The sequence below is a fragment of the Enhydra lutris genome, unplaced genomic scaffold, assembly GCF_002288905.1.
Source record: "Enhydra lutris kenyoni isolate GAN:26980312 unplaced genomic scaffold, ASM228890v2 scaffoldscaffold2, whole genome shotgun sequence".
Classification (NCBI taxonomy): Eukaryota; Metazoa; Chordata; class Mammalia; order Carnivora; family Mustelidae; genus Enhydra; species Enhydra lutris.
The window spans coordinates 74218614-74240224 of record NW_019154086.1 but is presented as its reverse complement, the minus strand read 5'-3'; the positions used below and the strand labels follow the sequence as shown (position 1 = coordinate 74240224).

General features: G+C 36.7%; 1 protein-coding gene across 1 annotated transcript; it reads left to right on the top strand.

Annotated features, from left to right (window-relative positions):
- The first annotated feature begins 12490 nt into the window (after nucleotides 1-12490).
- Nucleotides 12491-13588, top strand: LOC111151215 (5-hydroxytryptamine receptor 1F). The gene has a single exon (XM_022509012.1). It carries the CDS (start codon nucleotides 12491-12493, stop codon nucleotides 13586-13588), a length of 1098 nt encoding a protein of 365 aa, XP_022364720.1.
- Nucleotides 13589-21611: the final 8023 nt, after the last annotated feature.

Here is a 21611-nt window from a genome sequence, read left to right as displayed (position 1 = left end):
GGGGGTCAAAAGAGAGAAAGTGAATTAAAGATGAAAAAAGAAGAGAAATACTTCCAATTTAACATATTTACAAAAGAAAAATATAATAAAATGGAAGAGCATACATTCCAACCATGTGAAATACCTTTCATTCCATTAGTTACATTTGCATAAAATATAAGATATAATAGTCTAATGTTTTTCTAGTGCTGGCTAAAAAAAAAGCAGAGAGAAAAAAAGAGATCGTTGTGCTTTGCCAGCTTGGTGCAGTTAACTAGTTATTATGCACGAAAAAGACTGAAGTTGTCAAATTAAAAAGCATCACTAAAATTAGATCTCTTTTAATCTCACAACAGTTTTCACTGAGTTTTAACACATCCCAAGCATGTGATTTTTTTTAAGAAAATAATTTACCATGACATTTTGATTTATGTTCAGGTAAATTTAGCTATTTTCTTTCCACATTTTAAGAAAGACTTTGTCCAATCTGATATTTTATTCTAGATTAAGAATATAAAATTAAGTATCTGGATTAAGATATATACCAGAATGTTAATAATTAATTTGAGAAAGAAATTTTTTAGGGGTGACTGTGTGGTTCATTTGATTGGTTGTCTAACTCTTGATTTCAGCTCAGATCAAGGTCTCAGGATCATGGGATTGAGCCCCACCCTGGGCTCCGTGCTCAGCAAGGAGTCTGCTTGAGATTCTCTCTCTCCCTCTCCCCTTCCCCTGCCCCCATACACACTCTCTTTCTCTCACGCTCTCTAAATAAATAAATAAAATAAATCTTCTTTAAAAAAGAAAATTTTAGGGGCACCTGGGTGGCTTATTTAAGCCTCTGCCTTCGGCTCAGGTCATGATCTCAGGGTCCTGGGATCGAGCTCCGAATCTGCTAAGAGCAGAGAGCCTGCTTTCCCCTCACTCTCTGCCTGCCTCTCTGCCTACTTGTGATCTCTCTCTCTCTCTGTGAAATAAATAAATAAAATAAAATAAAAATCTTTTTTAAAAAAGTCATCTTTAAAAAAAAGAAAATTTAAAAAATATTCTTCATATCTAGCATATAGAAAATTCAGTTTTTTAGTAACTTTCCAGTAAAGGTACAGAATTTCTAGATTCTTTGTCTAGTTCCTGGTGATAAGCACTTATATAAGACATATTATAACCAGTGTCACTCTGGGGTAAACTATTTGCCTTATTGAATACTCAAGAAGAAGTAATGTCATGCAAGGAGGAGAGAAAGATCATGAACATATTCTTTCAAAATCTGATCTCTAGCTTGCTAACCTATTACTTGTTTTCCATTTTAACTCAAATATTAGAAGACTACATCATTTCTCACCCACAGTAATTGCACATTGTTTCCTCCCACTACCACCTTCTTTTTGTGGGATTAAGAAACTTTTGTGGAATTAGACAATGGTGGTAATACAGATACTATAAAATGAAGACTGAGGTAAAAATAAAAATACCAGAATGCTTTTCACCTTGTTATATACATTTAATGCCTTCACTAATGCTTACTACAGAGGACAAACATAAATACTGAGTTTATTAGGGGCTAGGACCTAACGATTTACATTTAATCTTCAACCACACTTTAGAAGACCTGAATCTTATTATCTTCACTTCACCAAAGAAGGCGAGTCTTTGAAAGTTGAAATGACTTTTTGAGCTCATACTCGTAAGTGGGGAGACAGGCTTCAGATGAAGATTTGTTTAACTCTAGCACTGGGGCTTCTATTCACAATATGTGATAGTCTCTTAATAAATTGAAACCCCAGTTTCAGGAATAAGCATCAGTTCTTACTGCCTTCACAGCCCCATCCCTTCCAGATCCTCTATCCCTCCTCTGCTCACACACATACACACATTTAGCTTCTTCCAAGCTAGGTTTCAGCAACAAATAAAAGAAGTAATATAACATACTGAGTTTGTGCATGTGTATTTGCTTCCTTTTCCATAACCAGTGCTTTTATAGATGGTTTCACAGTTCACTGAATGTAGTGCAGTTTTCCCTAAGATTTTTCATTGTTGCAGTTTGTTTTTCCATTTTTAGCAGACTACTATGCAGATGTCTCTAGAAAAAAATAACCAGAATCATCCATGCAATGAAATATGTGAATATGTAAATTTCATTTAACATCAGAATTGCTCTCTTCTTTCTAAATATATTTAAGATTCAGTAAAAGTCAGTTAATCCTTCAATGGTTAAAACTGCTTTCATTAATGGTCTTAATGAAAATATTGCTTAATATTTTCAATATTCAATTACAGATGCTTTGGTTATTAATTTCTAACAATCACCTAGCAGTGTATCTGCTTGTATTAGTATGGGCCTGGTCAGGGAAACAGTCACTCAAAACATTCCTGTAATATTAATTAATTAATTAAGACATTGGACTTTAAGTTAATATGGAACACCAAGGGGGGAAAAGTCAAGAAAGTCAAAATTTAATGCCACCCAATTGTTGCCTAAAGTCAAAGGAGACACTGAAGCACCTTAGCCCAAAGCCCCTAAGTAGGTAGTTCTCAAAGACTTTCTTGGAAACTGCTGTAGCTCTCCAAAAATCTGAGAAAATTCCCAACAACGGTTTCCAAGAGCACACAGAAGCTCCTGTCAATGTCTGACCATGCATCTGTCTGCAACCACCCTCAGATAGTCATCAACCACCCTTCTCTTCTACTTCCCAAACCTTGTGGGAATTCCTCTCACTATCAAATTCTAAAGCCAGATTTAAAGGAGCAGATTCTGGGAATGCAGTTCCCTACTACTCCTTACACTGCAGGTACTGGGAGCCTATGGTGATGCCAAAATGACAACAGTCAAGCATAGTCCATCCTTGTAAACTTATCAGCAATACACGTGACATTGGCTTTGAAATAAGGTACTATATTGAAAAAACAGTGAGAAGACTGTTAGTGCACAAACTTTTATGGGGGCTGAAAAGGAGGTGATGAAACCATCTTAGAGACTAGAAGGGAAGCCCATGTTTTGAAGTAGCGAAACAATTTGTAAGTGTTGCCTCCAGTGACCTGAAAGGTTAATGTTCTTGATGAACTTATGGATCTGGCCAAGAGGATTTCTAGGCAAAATGTTTCAAGTGCCAACTGACAGTTTCTTAGCTTTATGTAATAAGCTATGGAAAGCAGGAGAGGAATAAAGTTTACAAGCAAAATTTAGAAGAAATATATAAGAATCAGGACTTGTCAAGATAGGAAAACAAACCTATTTCATATCACTGATCTGTCTAGATAGCAAAAGATTGTCAAAATAAAAATGGCCTTAGGATGAAGAATAGACAAGGGTATGGTCATAAAATAATTTATTAGGCTTCAGAAAGATTTAAAGAAGTGCCTAGTAGAGTCCTCAGTTAGGCAAAAAGGCTTCTGAAAATCTTAAAGATGTGGCCCCACAGCCCTAATACTCTAGGCAAAGTAAAGAGAAGCCTTTTTTATGCATGTGAAATGTTGGGGCCTGTCATGACTTCCAATCAGATTCACAAAGTTTTTAAGAGAATTTTACTTACTTTGGACCAAAGGGGAAAGACACAGTTCAAAATGAAAAGATTTTCTATAGGCAGAAAGCACACTGTGAAGTCTACTTAGTTGTAAATCCAGACTATTTCTCATAGAAAGACAGGATCTCTCAGAGAAGAGTCAAGAACCCAGAGAAGGGATTCAAGAGCCACAGTGGACTAGAGAACTAAATTAACAAGTAGAAGTGGATCTAATGAGGGTATATTTCTAACCCTCAGAATAGAGCATTCTCACAGCATTTGCCTGGGTGGGCTTAAATCAGTGGCTGTTATGTACCTCCATTTCCTCATCTCATCTTTTTGAGATGTGTCTGTGTGTGTGTGTATTTTAAGTTGATAGCAACTTAAATTTGAACACATTCCGAAACTCTATATTTTTGCTCTTTCCCATGTTTTATATTTTCAAAGTCACACTGCATCTTTTTATTGTTTTTCCCCCTCACTAATTATATTTTAATTTTACTAATTTTATCTTTTAACCTTCACAATAGCTTTTAAGTTATTAATACACTGCCTTCACTATATATTTACCATTTCCAGGGAGATTTTTACTTTTATGTATTTTCTTGTTATGAATTAGTGCTATTTCTTTTCAGCTTAAAGAAGTTCCTTTAATACTTCTTGTAAAGTTGGTTTAGTAGTGATTAGCTTCGCTTGTCTGGAAAACTCTTTATCTCCCCTTCAATTCTAAATGATAGTCTTGCTGGGTAGCAATAAGCAATATTCTTGGTTTCCCTTTAGGACTTTGAATATGTCGTGCCACTCTTTTCTGACCTGCAAAGTTTCTGCTGAGAAATCATCTGTTAGCTTTATGAGGGTTTGCTTTATATAAACAATTTTTTTTTTCTCTTGCTACTTTTAAGATTCTCTCTTTATCTATAACTTGTGACATTTTAACTATAATGTGTCTGTGGTTTATCTCTTTGGGTTCATCTTATTTGGAACTTTCTGGGCTTTTTGGACCCAGATGTCTGTTTCCTTCTATATGTTAGGCAAGTTTCCAGCCATAATTTCTTCAAATAAGTTATCTGCCCCTTTCTCCCTCTCTTCTCCTTCTGGGACCCCTATTATGCAAATTTTATTCCACTTGATGTTGTCCCATAGGTCTCTTAAGTTATCTCCATTTTAAGAAATTGTTGGTTTGTTTTTACTTTGCTGCTCTGTCTGGGTGAGTTCACTGTTTTGTCTCCCAGCTCACTGATCTGTTCTGCTTCATCTAATTTGCTGTGGAAACTCTCTAGCATATTTTTCAGTTCAGTTATTGTATTCTTCAGATCTGTGACTTCTGCTTGTTATTTTCTTATATTTTCTATCTTTTTGAAGTTTTCACTGTGTTCATCCATTTTTCTCCCAAGTTGAGTGAACACCTTTATGATGATTACTTTGAATTCTTTATCAGGTAGATTACTTATCTTCTTACCATTAAGGCCTTTTTCTGAGGTTTTGTCTTCTTCTTTCATTTGGAACATACTTGTTTCCTCATTTTGCTTCTATATTTTAGGTGAAACAGCTCTTTGCTCGCTCTCTCTCTCTTTCTTTAAGGAGTGTCCTTATATAGGTGATGATCCTTCTTGTTCAGCCTAACTTTTGGTTATCTCTCAAACCTTTGTGATTGTCTAAACCACCTGATTTATTCTTGATATACCCTAGATGTGGAGGGTGTGCCAAGACCTATCGGTGATCCAAAGGGAGAATCTCATTTAGCACTTAGTTTCAGCCTGATTGGAAGTCACACCCTGAGGCAATACCTTGAATGCAAATCAAAATCCCTGCTAACCTCTGGACCAGGAGATCTGGAGGTATCCCCTAGGTAACAGTTCCAAAAATTGGGACTCCAGACGAGTGTGAGGCTTCTTTCTGAGAGGTCTCTTCAGGCTATAGGGAGGCTGGCGGGTGCACAAGCATAATTTCTCCCTGCTTATATTTTGCAACCACTTCCTTAGCTTCTAGTTGTGTGGGAAACCTGAAGCCTGTCCCTTAGGCTGAAGTTCCAGGCTAAGAAAATGGACTTTTTTCACAGAAAGTCTGGGGTTGCATTTCATTCTGCTGTCTTTGTAGTGCCTTAAGAGGAGTGGCCTGCCAAGAACTGTCTTCCCATTGTTACATTCCCGGGAGCTCAAGAACCCCAGCCCCCTCAACCACCAGGGCCAGGCAATTAAAGGATATCCTCGGTGTGGATTGCATGTGCTTGTTGGCTTTAGCTAGGAAGCTAGAGTGCAGGGGGTGGAGCACTCTGGCAGACTTCAGAATGGCAGCAAGGAAATGTCTTGACTGTAGGCACCCACAGTCTTCAGGAAGGCAGGAATAGAAAAGAGCCTTGTCTTTATGTGTGCTGACTTTAAATTGAAAGCAGGAGAATGCTGTGACCCATTGCTCACCAGCTCCAGTTAGGAAGGTGCTTGGATGTTACAACCACCCATTGCTCACTGACTTCAGCTGGGGAACTACAACCACTCATGCTTACCTGACCCAGCCAGGGAACAGGGAAGTGCTGCAACCATTAGGGCTCTCCAGGTTCCATAAGGCAGTGTGGTAGTGCTGCAGCCACTCACCCCTGCCTGTCTTAGCAAGATAGCAGAAGGGTAAGATATCCAAGCTCCCTATTTGTGCAGGGTAGGTGGAGTGTGCCAAGATGGTGAAATGTGCAAACAATCATGTCTACTAGTGCTTCTGTCTCCAAGGAAATTTTCAGCTGCCCTGGGCCCCTCCAGCAGATGCTTTTGGATTAGCAAATGAATCTCCTTTACATATAGTCTAGGTACTTTCAAACTGCTGTTTTCTCACTGGGTCTCAGGGGAAGTGACACCACATCCAAGCCCTTTCAAAGGGAGAGCTCAGTTTCGTACAACACTTTAGGTCCCTTAGATGTCTAAGCCAGAGGTTTTGGAAGCTTATCTCTCCAATGCAGATCTCAGGGGTTAGGTGCCTAATGTGGGGCACCAACACATTGTTCCTCCAGGAAAAGAAACAGACTGGTGATATCCCACCCTATTATGTATTGAAACACCAGGGATGGGGTTTTTGGTAAGACCATATCTCTGCCTTTTCTACCTCTATAGATGTGGTCTTTTAGTCCTTTGTTGTGGAGAAGCAGTTCATCTAATTTTCAGATCTTTTTCAGAGGGAAATGATCCATGTAGCTGTAGATTTGGTGTGTTCATGGGAGGAGGTGAATTCCGGATCTTTCTATGCGGCCATCTTGCAGAAGTCCACATCCTGTGTTTTTATGTCTCTGCCTTTGCTCATACTTTCCCCTCTCCTTGGAAGGGCTTTCACTGTTTCACCATGGTATGATTAATTCTCCCTCATCAGTTTTTCTAGGACACTATACACACCTCTATGATGCATTTATTGCATTGTATTGTTGTATTATTATTATATGTTTGACAATTTTGTTACTGTGCTAGATTGTCAAAAATAAGAACAATGTGTTGTTTTGCTGTTTTCCTTTGTTCAGGGGTATGTTTGTTTGCTCGTTTGGTTTTTTTGCTGTTCTTTTACACCTAGCAGATTAATCAGCACACAAATAGCAGTCAGGAAATATTTCTTAAAGGAATAAATGGGGGTAAAGAAATATAATAAAAACATAAAGGAAGTCTCTGAATTAGAAAGGCAGTTAAAAAAATTGGAAACACTATGAATGCATTTCTATTACAATTTACATATTTAGAAATAGTATCTTAAACATCCCCATGAAGAAATAAGAAGTTCATTCTACTTGATATTTGCTACGCTTGAAAACACTTCTTACTTTATAACAAAGTCTTTAATTTACAAGAAAAAAAAAGTAGCTACTCTGTAGATCTCCTGACTGTAACAGAGTTAGTAAGTAAAGCAAGAAATTTTTCACTGACAGGAAAATGGTGATTAAGGGAATGTGTTTGTTCTACCAAATATTTGTTATGTTGTCATGGTAGAGAAGAACTTTGGTACCTCAGTTTTGTTTGTTTGTTTTTTTTTTAAGATTTTATTTATTTATTTGACAGACAAAGATCACAAGTAGACAGAGAGGCAGGCAGAGAGAGAGGAAGGGAAGTATGTTCCCTGCTGAGCAGAGAGCCCGATGATGCCAGGCTCTATCCCAGGACACTGGGATCATGACCTGAGCTGAAGGCAGAGGCATTAACCCACTGAGCCACCCAGGTGCCCTGGTACCTCAGTTTTCTTATCTATGAATGAGAAACAATAATTGCACCTACCTCAGAGAGCCTGCGTGGCACAGTCAGTTGAGTCTCCAACTCTTGGTTTTGGCTCAGGTCTGATCTTAGGTTTGTAAGACTGAGCCCTACACCAGGTTCCATGCTCAGCAGGGAGTCTGCTTAAAGATTCTCTCCCTAGTCCTCTGTCCCTCCCCTGTCGCTCTCTAAAATAAATAAATCTTTAAAAAAATAATTCCTCCTGCTTCATAGATTAGCAGTGGGGATTAAATGAATTAACATATGGAAAACACTTAGCACAGTCCCTGCAGAAGTAAATAATCAGAAAGGATAAATATTATTATTATTCTAACTGAAGCAGCCAACCCATAGTTTCTCATGAGATCTTGAGAGAACTGAATTTTATTTTCTTGCATCTTTACAATGTTGTTATTAAAACTATTTTTGTATGACATCCCTCCCCAATGTTATTTACAATATAAAGTAAACCAAACTATGCCTCTGTGAACTTATATTTTAATATGAATGAAATATATTTGGATATCAAGATCAAACTGACAACTGAACATAAATCAGCATTAAGTAAAAAAAAAAAAAAAAAAACCTGTGTAAATGGAGGAGCAAATGCATCATGTGGCTAGACCAATAAATTGGCAAATATTCACGCTGAGTAAAGCCTGGGTAAAATTTTCTCTTTGTTATTATCAAGAAGTCCCATAATTAATGGGACTACAGGCTCTACTTACCATGGAATCCTATTTCCCAGTGAAGACATTCAAAATATAGAATGCAGTCTATGTTCTAAGAGTAGGAGAAAAATGTATGACATAGTCTATGTCTCCCAAAGGTGGTCCCCAGCACTGTAAGGACTCACAATGGGAACTTAAGATGTAATGGAATAGGAAAGAATCTGATTGGAGGTCATGTATGAATTAATGAAGGTAGATGGTTTACTGAAATTCTGATTGTAAGTGGCAAGGCAAATAAAACAAAAAGAAAAAGAAACCCAATTGTGATTGCTTATATTTGTTTTCCTATTTTCTTTGTTTTTGATAAAAACAAATATCAGAAGATTAGTTTTCTAAATTTAATAATGGTAAGATTTCTTAGAAACCACAATCAAATTTATATGACACATTTTGATATTTTCCTTAGCATTAACTACCATTTTATTGAACTTAATTTAAATGCTACAATATGGTTCTTAAGGGATTCAGTTGAATTATCAAATAATTCATCTGCTAATTTTAAGCTGGCCCATCTACCAACAGAATTCATTTTTACTATGAAAACACACATAACTTATTTCCAAACAGTTCTTCAATATTCCATTCAAAATGTAATTTCAGAATTACCTCTTGAACAGACTCTTACGTCAAAACTGTTTAACAGGCAAATTAAAGTGGAAAGTTATTTTTGCTTATAATATGAAAAATGTCATCACTTTTAAATCAACTCCATAACACTAAATAAACACTAGAGAAATTCCCACAATGCTAATTAATTAATTAATTAATTAAATACTAAATAACCATTGTTGGAAAGAATGAACCAATCAGGAAAATATTTAGTTTTTTAATTGAATATTTGGTAGAAGTTTTATATTTTTTTTAAAGATTTCATTTATTTATTTGACAGACAAAGATCACAAGTAGGCAGAGAGGCAGAGAAAGAGAGAGAGGAGGAAGCAGGCTCCCTGCTGAGCAAAGAGCCCAGTTCGGGGCTTGATCCCCGGACCCTGGGATTATGACCTGAGCCGAAGGCAGAGGCTTTAACCCACTGAGCCACCCCTGAATATTTGGTACAAGTTTTATGATGAGAGAATGGGGGGTGGGGTTAGAGAGAAGATAGAACTAATTAATCTGCCATGTTTCTAATACGTCTAATTGGCTTAAAGTAAGTGTTTCACCTGTGACCACTGACTGCCTAAACATATTTCCAGGGAAAATAGCTTAAGACTGTGAGGTCCACTGATATTGAAAACACATAACAAGGATTTTCATGACAGTCATAATGGTATGGATGATCACACCATTATACCTCAGGCCCTGGGATCCAGTATGGATTTAGGAAATATAGTCCTATGACTCAACTCTCACTACAGGCTAAAAAGAGTAGAAATGATGTTGGGGGAGGGGAATAACAGTCCTAGAACAGGAGGTCCAAGAGCTGTACTGCAAAAAGACGGCAATAAAAATAATCACAGAAACATCACAATAAAAGCTAGAGTAAGATCATTTATTTGGAAAACTCCAAGAAATAAGTTAAGAATGTGAGAAAGATTCTGAGGAAGTCATACACAAAAATGTCAGAGCTGCTCTCAATTGAGAGAAACTCACAGATTCTAGAGCAGTAAAAGGATTAGACAGACAGCTGAGTAATGAGCATGTTGAGTTCTCCCCAACATTGCATTCACCCTCACACCTGCATTTCTAACAAGGTCCCAGGTGTTGCTGCTGCTGTTGGTTCAGGGCCCCAGCCCAGTTTTACTGAATCTCTAACGTCAAAGGGTGAGACCCCGTAATCTGTGTTTTGACAGTCCTCATGCTGGTTCTGAGGCCAACTAAAGTGGGGAACCACAGGTTTAGAATATCGAAGGAAACTTTGGCTTCTATTCTTTATCTCGAGCTATCTTAGTTGCCCTTTACAAATGGACAAATATTGACATAAATAATGTAGATTTATAATTCCTTCTCAATTGCACACAGCACAACTACTCATTTTCTGGGTAGCAGGTATTCAAATTTCTTCTGCCATTCAATTTGCTTAGAAGCAAGCCATCAGCACCAGCTTTCAATGAATATCAGAAAATAAAAATTAAATTTAGTACTGGTAACCAAACACAAGTAGAATACTAGATATGCTGTACCTCCAGGTTTCATTATACACACACACACACACACACACACACACACACACACATACACATACTTCATAGGAAGTACTTAATATAACAATATTAAGCATTTTAAAGTATTGTTTTATCAGTTCCAACAAATGAAACATAAGCACTTTAAGATAAAAATAAGTAATATGGGGGTACAATAATAACGCTTCAGATTTCTGTCCTCTCCATCTTTTCCTAAGATACAGGTAGCTGCTAAAGAATTATTTTAAAAAGAGGGGCACCTGGGTGGCTCAGTCAGTTAAGCATCTACCTTCAGCTCAGGTCATGATCCCAGAGTCCTGGGATCAAGCCCTGAGTAGGGCTTCCTGCTCACCGGAGAGTCTGCTTCTCCCTCTGCCTGCTGTTCCACCTGCTTGTGTTCTCTCTCTGTGTCAAATAAATAAATAAAATCTTTTCTTTTAAAAAGTTATTAAAAAAGAGAGAAAGGCTGATGTAGAAAATAAATAAATAAAAAATACTCTTATAAAAAAGATTAATCCTATTATACTCCAATTGCTGTTTGACTTATAATTAAGCAATAGCATGGACTGAAGCAAAAATTATAAGCCATGTTTGAGGTATCCTCTTTCAGAAGTAAGGTTACATGGTCCTTACAATGGTGACTTGTAAAGAAGAATAATTTCCATTTCAGAGTGAGTGCCATTATAAGCTCTCCATGCTGGCAAATTCACCTTGTTAAGTGAGTTACTTGGTCATATATGTCACTGTATTAATGGGCAATGTTTTATGGCTATTTGATTCCAACTAATTTTATTTCATCTTTTTAAACCAAATTAACTACTTATATCCACAAAGACTACTAAACACTCTGGCATTTTCTTAATTTCATAAAATGATCATAGAATGCTAGGGATATATTAAAAATATTTTATTTTTGTTTATTTCCCTTTTTATAATCTTTATATCCTGACATTAAATACATTAAAAATTCCTTTAGTCTCCAAGAGCTCAATGATAATGTCCTCAATGTAACTTTGAATTAAGTATGAAATTGTTTATGATTTTGAATACTGCCTTTAATATGATACTTTCTTTAATTACATCATATAAAGCATAAATATATATTAATGTCATGTGCTATGAAATTTTATCTCCATAGATGAAGGGAAAAACAGCTAAGAATAATATAGTTTTTGTTATGTTTTGTTTTTTAAAAATTTTATTTATTTATTTGACAGAGAGCAATCACAAGTATGCAGAGCAGCAGGCAGAGAGAGAAAAGGGGAAGCAGGCTCCTCCCACTCCATGTGGGGCTCGAGCCCAGGACCCTGAGATCATGACCCGAGCCAAAGGCAGAGGCTTAACCCACTGAGCCACGCAGGCGCCCCAGAATAATATAGTTTTTAAATGCAATTCTAGGGGCGCCTGGGTGGCTCAGTGGGTTAAGCCTCTGCCTTCAGCTCAGGTCATGATCTCAGGATCCTGGGATTGAGCCCCGCATCGGGCTCTCTGCTCCGCAGGAAGCCGGCTTCCTCCTCTCTCTCTCTCTCTCTCTCTGCCTGCCTCTCTGCCTACTTGTGATCTCTCTCTGTCAAATAAATAAATAAAATCTTAAAAAAAAAATAAAATAAATGCAATTCTATAATGGTAGAGATTTTACTGAGTAATAGGTTAAGTTTACTCATAAAAAATTGTTTTATTTGAGCTATATTTTAAGAAATGTTTTGAAAGTTATTGTTACTGTTCTCATCAGAATTTAATTAAATGAAAGGAAAAAGAAAATCTATAATCTAAACTCCCATTTTTTAATCCATAGACTATTCTGGGAAACATACATATATACTTTTAAAAATTCATTCTGAAAGGGAGAGAAAAATTTTTAAAGATTTCTCTGAACTGATTTTCTCCTCCTTTGTTACAGGTATCCATTTTTTCAGCTATATTAATCTTTTAAAACAAACAAAAAAATGGATTTCTTAAACTCATCTGATCAAAACTTGACCTCAGAAGAACTGTTAAGCAGAATGCCATCCAAAATTCTGGTGTCCCTCACGCTCTCCGGGCTGGCACTGATGACAACGACCATCAACTCCCTTGTGATTGCTGCAATTATTGTGACCCGGAAGTTGCACCACCCAGCCAACTATTTAATTTGCTCGCTTGCAGTCACAGATTTTCTTGTAGCTGTCCTGGTGATGCCTTTCAGCATCGTGTATATTGTGAGAGAGAGCTGGATTATGGGGCAAGTGGTCTGTGACATCTGGCTGAGCGTGGACATCACGTGCTGCACGTGTTCCATCTTACATCTCTCTGCTATAGCTTTGGATCGGTATCGGGCAATAACAGATGCTGTGGAGTACTCCAGGAAAAGGACTCCCAAGCATGCTGGCATTATGATTACAGTTGTTTGGATTATATCCATTTTTATCTCTATGCCTCCTTTATTCTGGAGGCACCAGGGAGCTAGCCGAGATGATGAGTGCATCATCAAACACGACCACATTGTTTCCACAATTTATTCAACATTTGGAGCTTTCTACATCCCATTAACATTGATTTTGATCCTCTACTACAAAATATATAAAGCAGCAAAAACGTTATACCACAAGAGACAAGCAAGTAGGATTGCCAAGGAGGAGGTAAATGGCCAAGTCCTTTTGGGGAGTGGTGAGAAAAGCACTAGACTAGTCTCCACTCCCTACACAGAAAAATCCTTATCTGATCCATCAACAGACTTTGATAAAATTCATAACACGGTGAAAAGCCCCAGGTCTGAATTCAAGCACGAGAAATCTTGGAGAAAGCAAAAGATCTCAGGCACGAGAGAACGCAAAGCAGCCACTACCCTGGGATTAATCTTGGGTGCATTTGTAATATGTTGGCTGCCTTTCTTTGTTAAAGAATTGGTTGTTAATGTCTGTGAAAAGTGTAAAATTTCTGAAGAAATGTCGAATTTTTTGACATGGCTTGGATATCTCAATTCCCTCATAAATCCACTGATTTATACAATCTTTAATGAAGACTTCAAGAAAGCATTCCAAAAGCTAGTACGATGCCGATGTTAAAGAAAGTTTATCATTAAAAGGCTGGGGATTTCTTGAGGGGAAGTAACAAAATGGATGCTGAATAATAAAGCATTTAAACTTTTAGAAGGAAATAAATTAAAACTGCTAAAATTATAAGAACATAATTTATATTTAACAGCAACAAGACTATAAACTTACTGAGTAAAAGATGTTTCTTTGACCATCATTCTAGAGTACGCAAATGAAAAGATAATTTATTGTTTATAAACAATACTTTCCCTATGCAATTGTCCCTAACAGGCTAACTGGAAATATATATTATAATAATTATTATTAATAACAGTGACTTTCCAGGTTTATGGCTTATAATAATTACAGAAGAGTGTTCACTTAACAATATCTGTAATTTCTATATAATCCTATGGTTTTATTATATGATTCTATTATTTTATAGGAAAGATAATTCACCACAAAGCACACATTACTCCTACCTAACCACTGTCCCCTCTTCATCTTATCCTGGGAAAAAACAAGAAGGGGGAAGGAGCAAACAAGGACTCTTGGGGTGTCTGGCTGGCTCAATCAGGAGAGCATATGACTCTTGAGCTCAGGGTTGAGTTTGAACACCACGTTGTGTATAATGATTATTTAAAAATAAAATCTTTAAACAAAACAAGACAAACAAACAAAACCAAAGACTCCTAATATGACTGGAGGAAATGTCAAAGTCAGAAATTGATACTGTCTTTGTATTTATATAATAAAGAGTATTCATAAAGTTGAGTTAGGCTCTGCCAGATAATTCTAAATACAGAACTTGTACACATTTGACATATTCTTTTTGTTCGAAACGAATTCCTAGAATAATATTTCTTAACCATGTATTACCAACATATGAAATCAAAACTTTAGCCTAGTAAGAGTAATTCAAAAAGGGTACAGGGGAGGTGTTCTAATTGCCCCATGTTTATTTAGGAATCACATTTAAGGCACTAAGTTCCCTAGGTTACTCACCATAGTTATTATATTACTAATGTGTTTTCTAAAATACAAAATAGATTTCGTTTCTCTTAATATTAACAACCTCAGTTGCTAAATAAAATGTCAGTGGTACTTGGTACTGCAGCTGCTCCATATCTACAATTTAAAAATTATATCCCTTAAAAAAACAATAAATAAATAAATAAAAACCATATCCCTTTTATTAGAGGGAATGTGACAGGAGTTCTTAGAACTTTCCACTGACTTCCAAAACATCTCTTGTTTTTCAATTGGTAGAAATCAACAGGCAAAGATTCATATTATGTTAATTTTAAATATATTTTTTAAATATCTCCCAGTCAGTAAGCCAAAGCAATGCCATAAGTTTCTCTATTTATTCTCTTTCTTTTAGAAGAATTTAAAAATAAAATAACCATGCTTCGGAAAAGATTTCATTTCATTTGAACCAGCAAGTTGATAGGCTGCCTTTTGGAAGGCATACACCATCAATCAAGATCATTTGAAAAACAATACATTCCTTTTTTTTAAGGTACACTTTTATGTGTATTTTAAATATTGGTTCCTGGTCAGATACTTAAGAATACATCAATTTTTGTATGTATCTATGACACATTACTCCCAAATCTAACAAATATTTACAGAGTTCTCATTCTGTGTAGGGCATTGAGATACAGAAAATAATGAAACACAGTTACTCCCCTTAACACATTTACAATTTAAAAGGTGAAACACACCCTGCACCTGGCTGGGTAGATCATGCAACTCTTGATCTTGGGGTCATGCATTCAACCCCATATAGAGCTTACTTTAAAAAACAAGAAGATGAAACAAAGAAACAAATGAACATTATAACAGAAAAGAAAAAAAAAACAAAGCTCTGGCTTGGAAGTTGTGTGCATAATTATGATGATTCAAAGGAAAAGCTGATCACATCTGGTTGAGAAAAATCAGCAAAATTTCATAAAGAATGTATCTAAAATAGATAATAAATATCATTTGGCTAAGAGAAATGGAAAAGCATACTCCAGGTGGTGGCAACATCAGGGGTGAATCCTGCCAGCATTTCATGGCTCTTGTTCATGAAATAGCAATGAATTTGGCAACTACTTAGGACAAAAGAAGAGATGAAAAGAGAAATTGGCCATTATTGTCACTGACTTTGAGTACCAGAAAAGGAAGTTTACAGTCAATTTGGCTGTCTGTCAATGAGTGGTCGCTGATGTTTTTAGTAGAAATATTACAAGTTTAGGTTAATTCTAAAAAAATATGTATGTTTTAATGGATTAGAGCAGAGCGGGTACAGGTGACGGTGACTTCTTGTTAGAAAGCATATCAGTAATCCACATAAGAGGTGAAGTTCTGAACTTGATTCTGGCCATGGGAACATAAATAAAAACACAAAAGAGAGACGGTAGGGAAAAAGAATCTATAGAATACAGCAAGGACGTTAACAAGCAGACAAATGGAGAGACACTGAGATAACTTGTTCTCAACTGAAATGAGGAGCTCAAGAGAAGGGGCCTGTTGGTGAAATGGTGGCTTCAGTTTTGAATACGTTAAACATTTAAAGACCTGGGAGAGCTCACAGGCACTGCTAAGTAGGTCTGGCCCAAGTGAAAATGACTAAGTTTATCTGCGACTACCGGCCACTTCTTTCGTCTTCCTTTCTTCTATCTCCTTATGCTGTGCTCACAGTCCAAAGCCTACTCTAGTACCTACCATTCTCTGCTTGTTTTTCTTGCCGCTACTCACTAAAACTTGATTCTGTGATTTATTCATTCAAAGACCTTGCTAAATCAGAAATAATCTGTTCAAGTAATTTATTTACACCCACCTCAGAAATTTATTTAGTTATATGGGAGATCTCTAAGAGACACACAACCCATCCACCCGAAAGAGCAAATCTCATGCAGGGTGAGGCTCACCCGAATACACATATTAGCCTCTCCTCGGAGCAGGACGAAGCCTCAAATCCAGGGAAATGTTACTAGCAAGTGACAGGGAAGTTAAATCGCCCCTCAGAGCTCAGGGAGAATCAAGTTTATTATTTCTGTGTGTATGAAATACTTTTTTAATCCAAAGGGGCCATAACACATTATAGTACTTACCACTTCATCTTTGTATTTCCTCCACATGCTGAAGGAACAGATCATGCCACCCCCATGAACAAATATAAATGATTTCTCTTTGATCTTTAAATGGTAGGTAATGTCAGGGCTAATAATCTGCCATTTCCACATTAAAAACAAAAACAAAAACAAAAAAAACGAAGGCCCCAAAGGACATCACTGAGGCCAAGCAAGTCACCTAACTGAGGTGTAATACCTAACCTAATTGCAGTTTCAACCTCCACCAGAAATGTAAATTTTAACTTATATTCAGTCAGGAATTTTCTGATAAGCACCAATGAATGAGGTAATCTGTCACCTGGGCCCTCTCTGTCCCCCAAGGAAGATGAAGTAATCTGCATGATAAGACCTCCCGCTTCTCCCCCTAAGGGAAAGTGACCTTGCCTGCTACAATCCTTTTCTTTTACTAATAATTTCCTTTCCCCACCCTTCTTCCTATGAAAAACTTCCATTTCATGCAATTCCTCAGAGCTCCTAATTCATGAATCATTTAAGAAAGTCAATTTGATCTTCAAATCTACTTAGTTGAATTTCTCTTAACAGCACTTTCTTTGAAATTTATGAAGAAGAAGGATGTACTTCCCTGAATATGTAAGATTTATTCTCTCAAGGAAAATTCCTCAAGTCACTAAAAGCTGAAGATTTTCACAGAGTATTTTCACATCTATAACAAATGTAACAATATGATAATGTATATATTTAACTGATAGGTAGAGAAAGAAAATATAAGTATCATAGAATGTGGTTAAATATTAGATTTAAAAAAGGTTAACTTCTTGCTACAATTTCAAATATACTAGCATCAGAGATTAAGTGGAGGTTTTATTTTTGCTCTGCTTTTTCTAAATATTTTCAGGTTAAGGATGTATAAAAGGCAAGGACAAAAACACCAAAGGAAGACTGAAAGTCAAACTACTAGATACTAAATTCAGTTCAATACATCACTATGTACAAATCATGTTTGAAAATCTGCTTCTGGTTATGAAGGACTATCTTTATTTTACTGGTATAGGAATATGGATTGCCTACTTTAATACTTTTTCTGTTGTTTTTGTTTCACAATAGGCCCACGGGGTCAAATTTATAGCATAAACAGCTTATCCAGGCACTGACAGCTGATGGGTCTATCTTTAATGTAGGCCCAGTTCTCATTTTGTATCTCTAAAACCAATCTTTTCCCTTTCCTGGTGCAACTTATTTCCCTCCCCCACTTCTATTCCTGGGCTCTAACGGTGTGCAAGCTTCCTGTTTGCAAGTCAAGAAAAACTTCTTTGGGGCTCACTTACAAATCCTTGCTTATATGAGTTATGTCACTTCCAAGCTTTAAAATTCCCTTGGGAAATGGGGCACCTGGGTGGCTCAGTCAGTTAAGTGTCTGCCTTTGGCTCAGGTCATGATCTCATGGTCCTGGGATGGAGTCCTGCATCAGGCTCCCTGCTCACTGGGGAGGCTGCTTCTCCCTCTCCTGCTGCTCCCCCTACCTGTGCTCTCTCTCTATCAAATAAAATCTCTAAAACGACAAAATAAAGCAAAATAAAATAAAATTCCCTTAGTAGAGTACAATCCTCATATTCGTTGGCTCTATCCTAAGCTTGTCCCTCTGTAGCAAGAGTTTTGCTACAGAAAACTTTTTTTGTTGTCTGTTTTGCAGAAAAACAGACAACAAAAAAATGAAATATTAACTGAAAGCCAATTACTAGAAAATGTGTTGTCTTGCTCTACCAAATTTTGATGTGAAATATTGTTTGAGAGCAAACGATCAAAAAAGAATTCTTGAAAGGTCTTCAGTGCAAAAAAGGTGGTTTTATTAAAGCATGGGGACAAGACCCATGGGCAGAAAGAGCTGCCCTGGGGTTGTGAGGAGCAGCTGATTATATACTTTCAAGCTGGGAAGGGTTTAGGGAAAGTGTAAATCTTTAAGGAATTTAGAAGCAAGGTTTTCAGGACTTTGAGGGGCTAGCTGTTATTAAAATAATGTCTTTCACTACTGTCTGGTAAAACCTTAGTCATGAGACCCTTCGGATGTGTATCAATGGACCATATGTTTGGAGTAGGGTTGCTAACATATTTCTTGGGGGAAAAGAGATGAAGTCTCCAAAGGGATTTTCATAAGTTAAAGACTTACACAATCCTGGAGGTAGGGCTAATGTCAGCTAAGGTTGCCTTTTGCCTCTAGCAAAGTGTAGAAGTATTAACATTGAGTCAGTTGAGTTCCTGGAGGAAGGTCACTCTGCCTGTCTCAGCTACTTGACGATGAGCAGTTAAGTTGTAAGGAAATTTAATTTTTTTTCTATTTTTCTTTTGCTGTTGTTCTCACATCAAATATGAAAGTAAGGGTGCTTGTATGCTTCTTGTTGACATGCTTTCCTCTACATCAAGGAATGAATAGTTTCCTCATGAATTTAGACAAGAGCTTTCTTGACTTACAGTCAGAGAATTGGGTTTATTATATTGCAGTAGCAAGGACTGAAGGATTTTTCCTTATTATATTCCAAAGTCCTTCAGAAATAACCATGTTCAATTCAGAATGTGTCCCCATTCATTTGTTTCAGAAAAAGTGTTTCTAATATCCTCCTAATGAACTCAAATGATCACATTCAGACCTTTATTCACCAGAAAATATTTCTAAAGGCAAGTTAATATTTTTGACATGAATAAAGTAATATTTTCTTATGACATTGTGGTAATTTTTCTTGGTTTATGAATCAATATGCTTTCTCCATTATTTAAAATGAAATTATTGTTGAGAGAAATATTTTCCAACATTATAATAAATGTGTGGTTACTGATATAGGATGTCTCCTCTGTATAAAACATGATAGTAGTACTTGAAACCCCCGGAAAGGATAAAGATTTTTCAGAATTTATACTCTCTACTTATGCCAGGAAGCATAAAAATTCTGAGGAAAAAAAAATGTGTAATCTCTTTATCAATAATAAACAACAATGTCTTATCCAAGCAGCCTTTCTGTAAAGCTGGCATTTAGTCACAGGTCTGATTTCTGCCTTGGAGAGTTTCCACCTCTGCAAGGGCAACTAAATGACTTTATTGATTTATGTCCACACAGCAAAGTTTGCTCTGTCTTTCCTCCTAGGCTCACCAATAGCCTTTTCATGATGTTCTATGAATATTCCTAATTTATATGTAATTGATATTCACTCCTAAAAGTATACTTATTATATCATCATATTTTTATATTGAAACATTATTAATTATTATAATGTATTATATTGTTGGGTCTCCTGCCTTGAGATTTCCTCTACCCCAATCCACTTAATAAAGAAAAATTTTACTCATCCCCACCCCCCTCCACACATGTACACATCAACAATTTCCTCCTTGTGTTGGTTGTCTTGGCTATGATTCAAATGGATCTGTGACCCTAGTAGACGAAGAGAAAGAGACTTTGCAGATGTTAAGAAGGACTGAACTGGGAAAAAAAAAAAAAAAAATATATATATATATATATATATATATATATTCTCTTTAGCACAGCACATGTTGAGCTTGAAGATGAAGGAGGAAGTGGAGGAAAGGGAGATGTTTTAACAGAAAGGCAGAAGAGTAATTCTAGTATCAAATTTGTAAAACCAGCGTGCCTAAGAATTACCTGAGAGACTAGAGATTCTAAGTGTGTGAGTCCAAAGTGGAGCTGTCAAAATCTGAGTCCTCAGCAAGATTCTCCACCTATCGTAACAAAGATGGAGCATGGCGCTTTCCTAAAGACTGCTTGAAAGCTCTCAGCTAGTTAGGTGTTTTGTGGAACAGAGTTAATAACTCAAAATGAAATTTCACCAACATTTCACTAGTAGAGGACCCATCAGAATCCAGAAAACTACTTTGCGACTACACGAGAAGTGCCTAATACAAAACTGAACAGAAGTAAAAGTCACATCAGCATTGCTGAGTGTATTATAAAGCATTCAGTGAAGGGGGAAAATTACCTACTAAAATCTATTTTCAGTCAGTATGTTACTTAAATTCTACTAGGGCAAAGAATACAAGCTTTTCAACATATATGAAGCAGCAATTCAGAGGAGCAGAAAACTCTCTAGATTTGAAATCGGCAAAGGAGAAAATGGGAGCCCTGATTCTGCTAATCATAGTCTTGATGCTGAGCAAGTTCCATCTACCCTTCTTGCCTCACGTTAGAGTCAAAGGCTAAGGGGATAGAGTGAAATAAAATCAACACTCTTGAAGAATCCTGAAGGACTACAAAATGTAAATTAGCATTCTTCTTCTCTATGGTAGGTCTGGAAAGAGTCAAAGGGCATTTGACATGGCAACTGGTCTTCTACATTGTACTTGAGTCTAGAGAGGAGCAAGTGCATAATGGTCTCCTGCTCCTGGCTCCCCCTGGAAGCTCTATCCTGGGTAGAGCTGTAATTCCAAACAGCCCTCTTTGCAGCTACAGAAATGCTACCCTATAGGGCCTCACCTTCCTTGCTCTATTCTGGCATTCCTCTTACCAAAAGCCTGACATCATCAAAAACATGTTGAGCTTTCTAGAAGGATGTAACGCAATCCTCATACCTTATTAAAATCATCACTACAATTATTCCAGCACTAATTTCTTCAACCAATAGATTCAGAGATGATTTCCCATATGTTTCAGGATTAGGGTTTTATTTTTTTAATCTTTTAAACACTACAGGAGAAACATTAGTTTGAAACAAGAATTCTAAGTTGATGAAAACAAGGCTGCCAGGCTTAATTTTTGGCTCTACTGAGTGTAAGAAAAAAATTACTAATTTATAATAAGAATATTAAAATTTAAACTACTTTGTAATGGCTCCCTATGGTTTATGACACTGCACCCAGCCTCCCTTGCTTGGCTTTTGAGGCCTGAGTATTAATAACAAAGATACCCTCTAGAAAACCTTATTTCCCCTTATCCTACCAAGGCCCAACAAATGCTCTCGTCTTTAAC

Coding starts and splice junctions, on each gene's coding strand:
- LOC111151215 (XM_022509012.1), top strand. CDS start 12,491: ATGGATTTCTTAAACTCATCTGATCAAAACTTGACCTCAGAAGAACTG.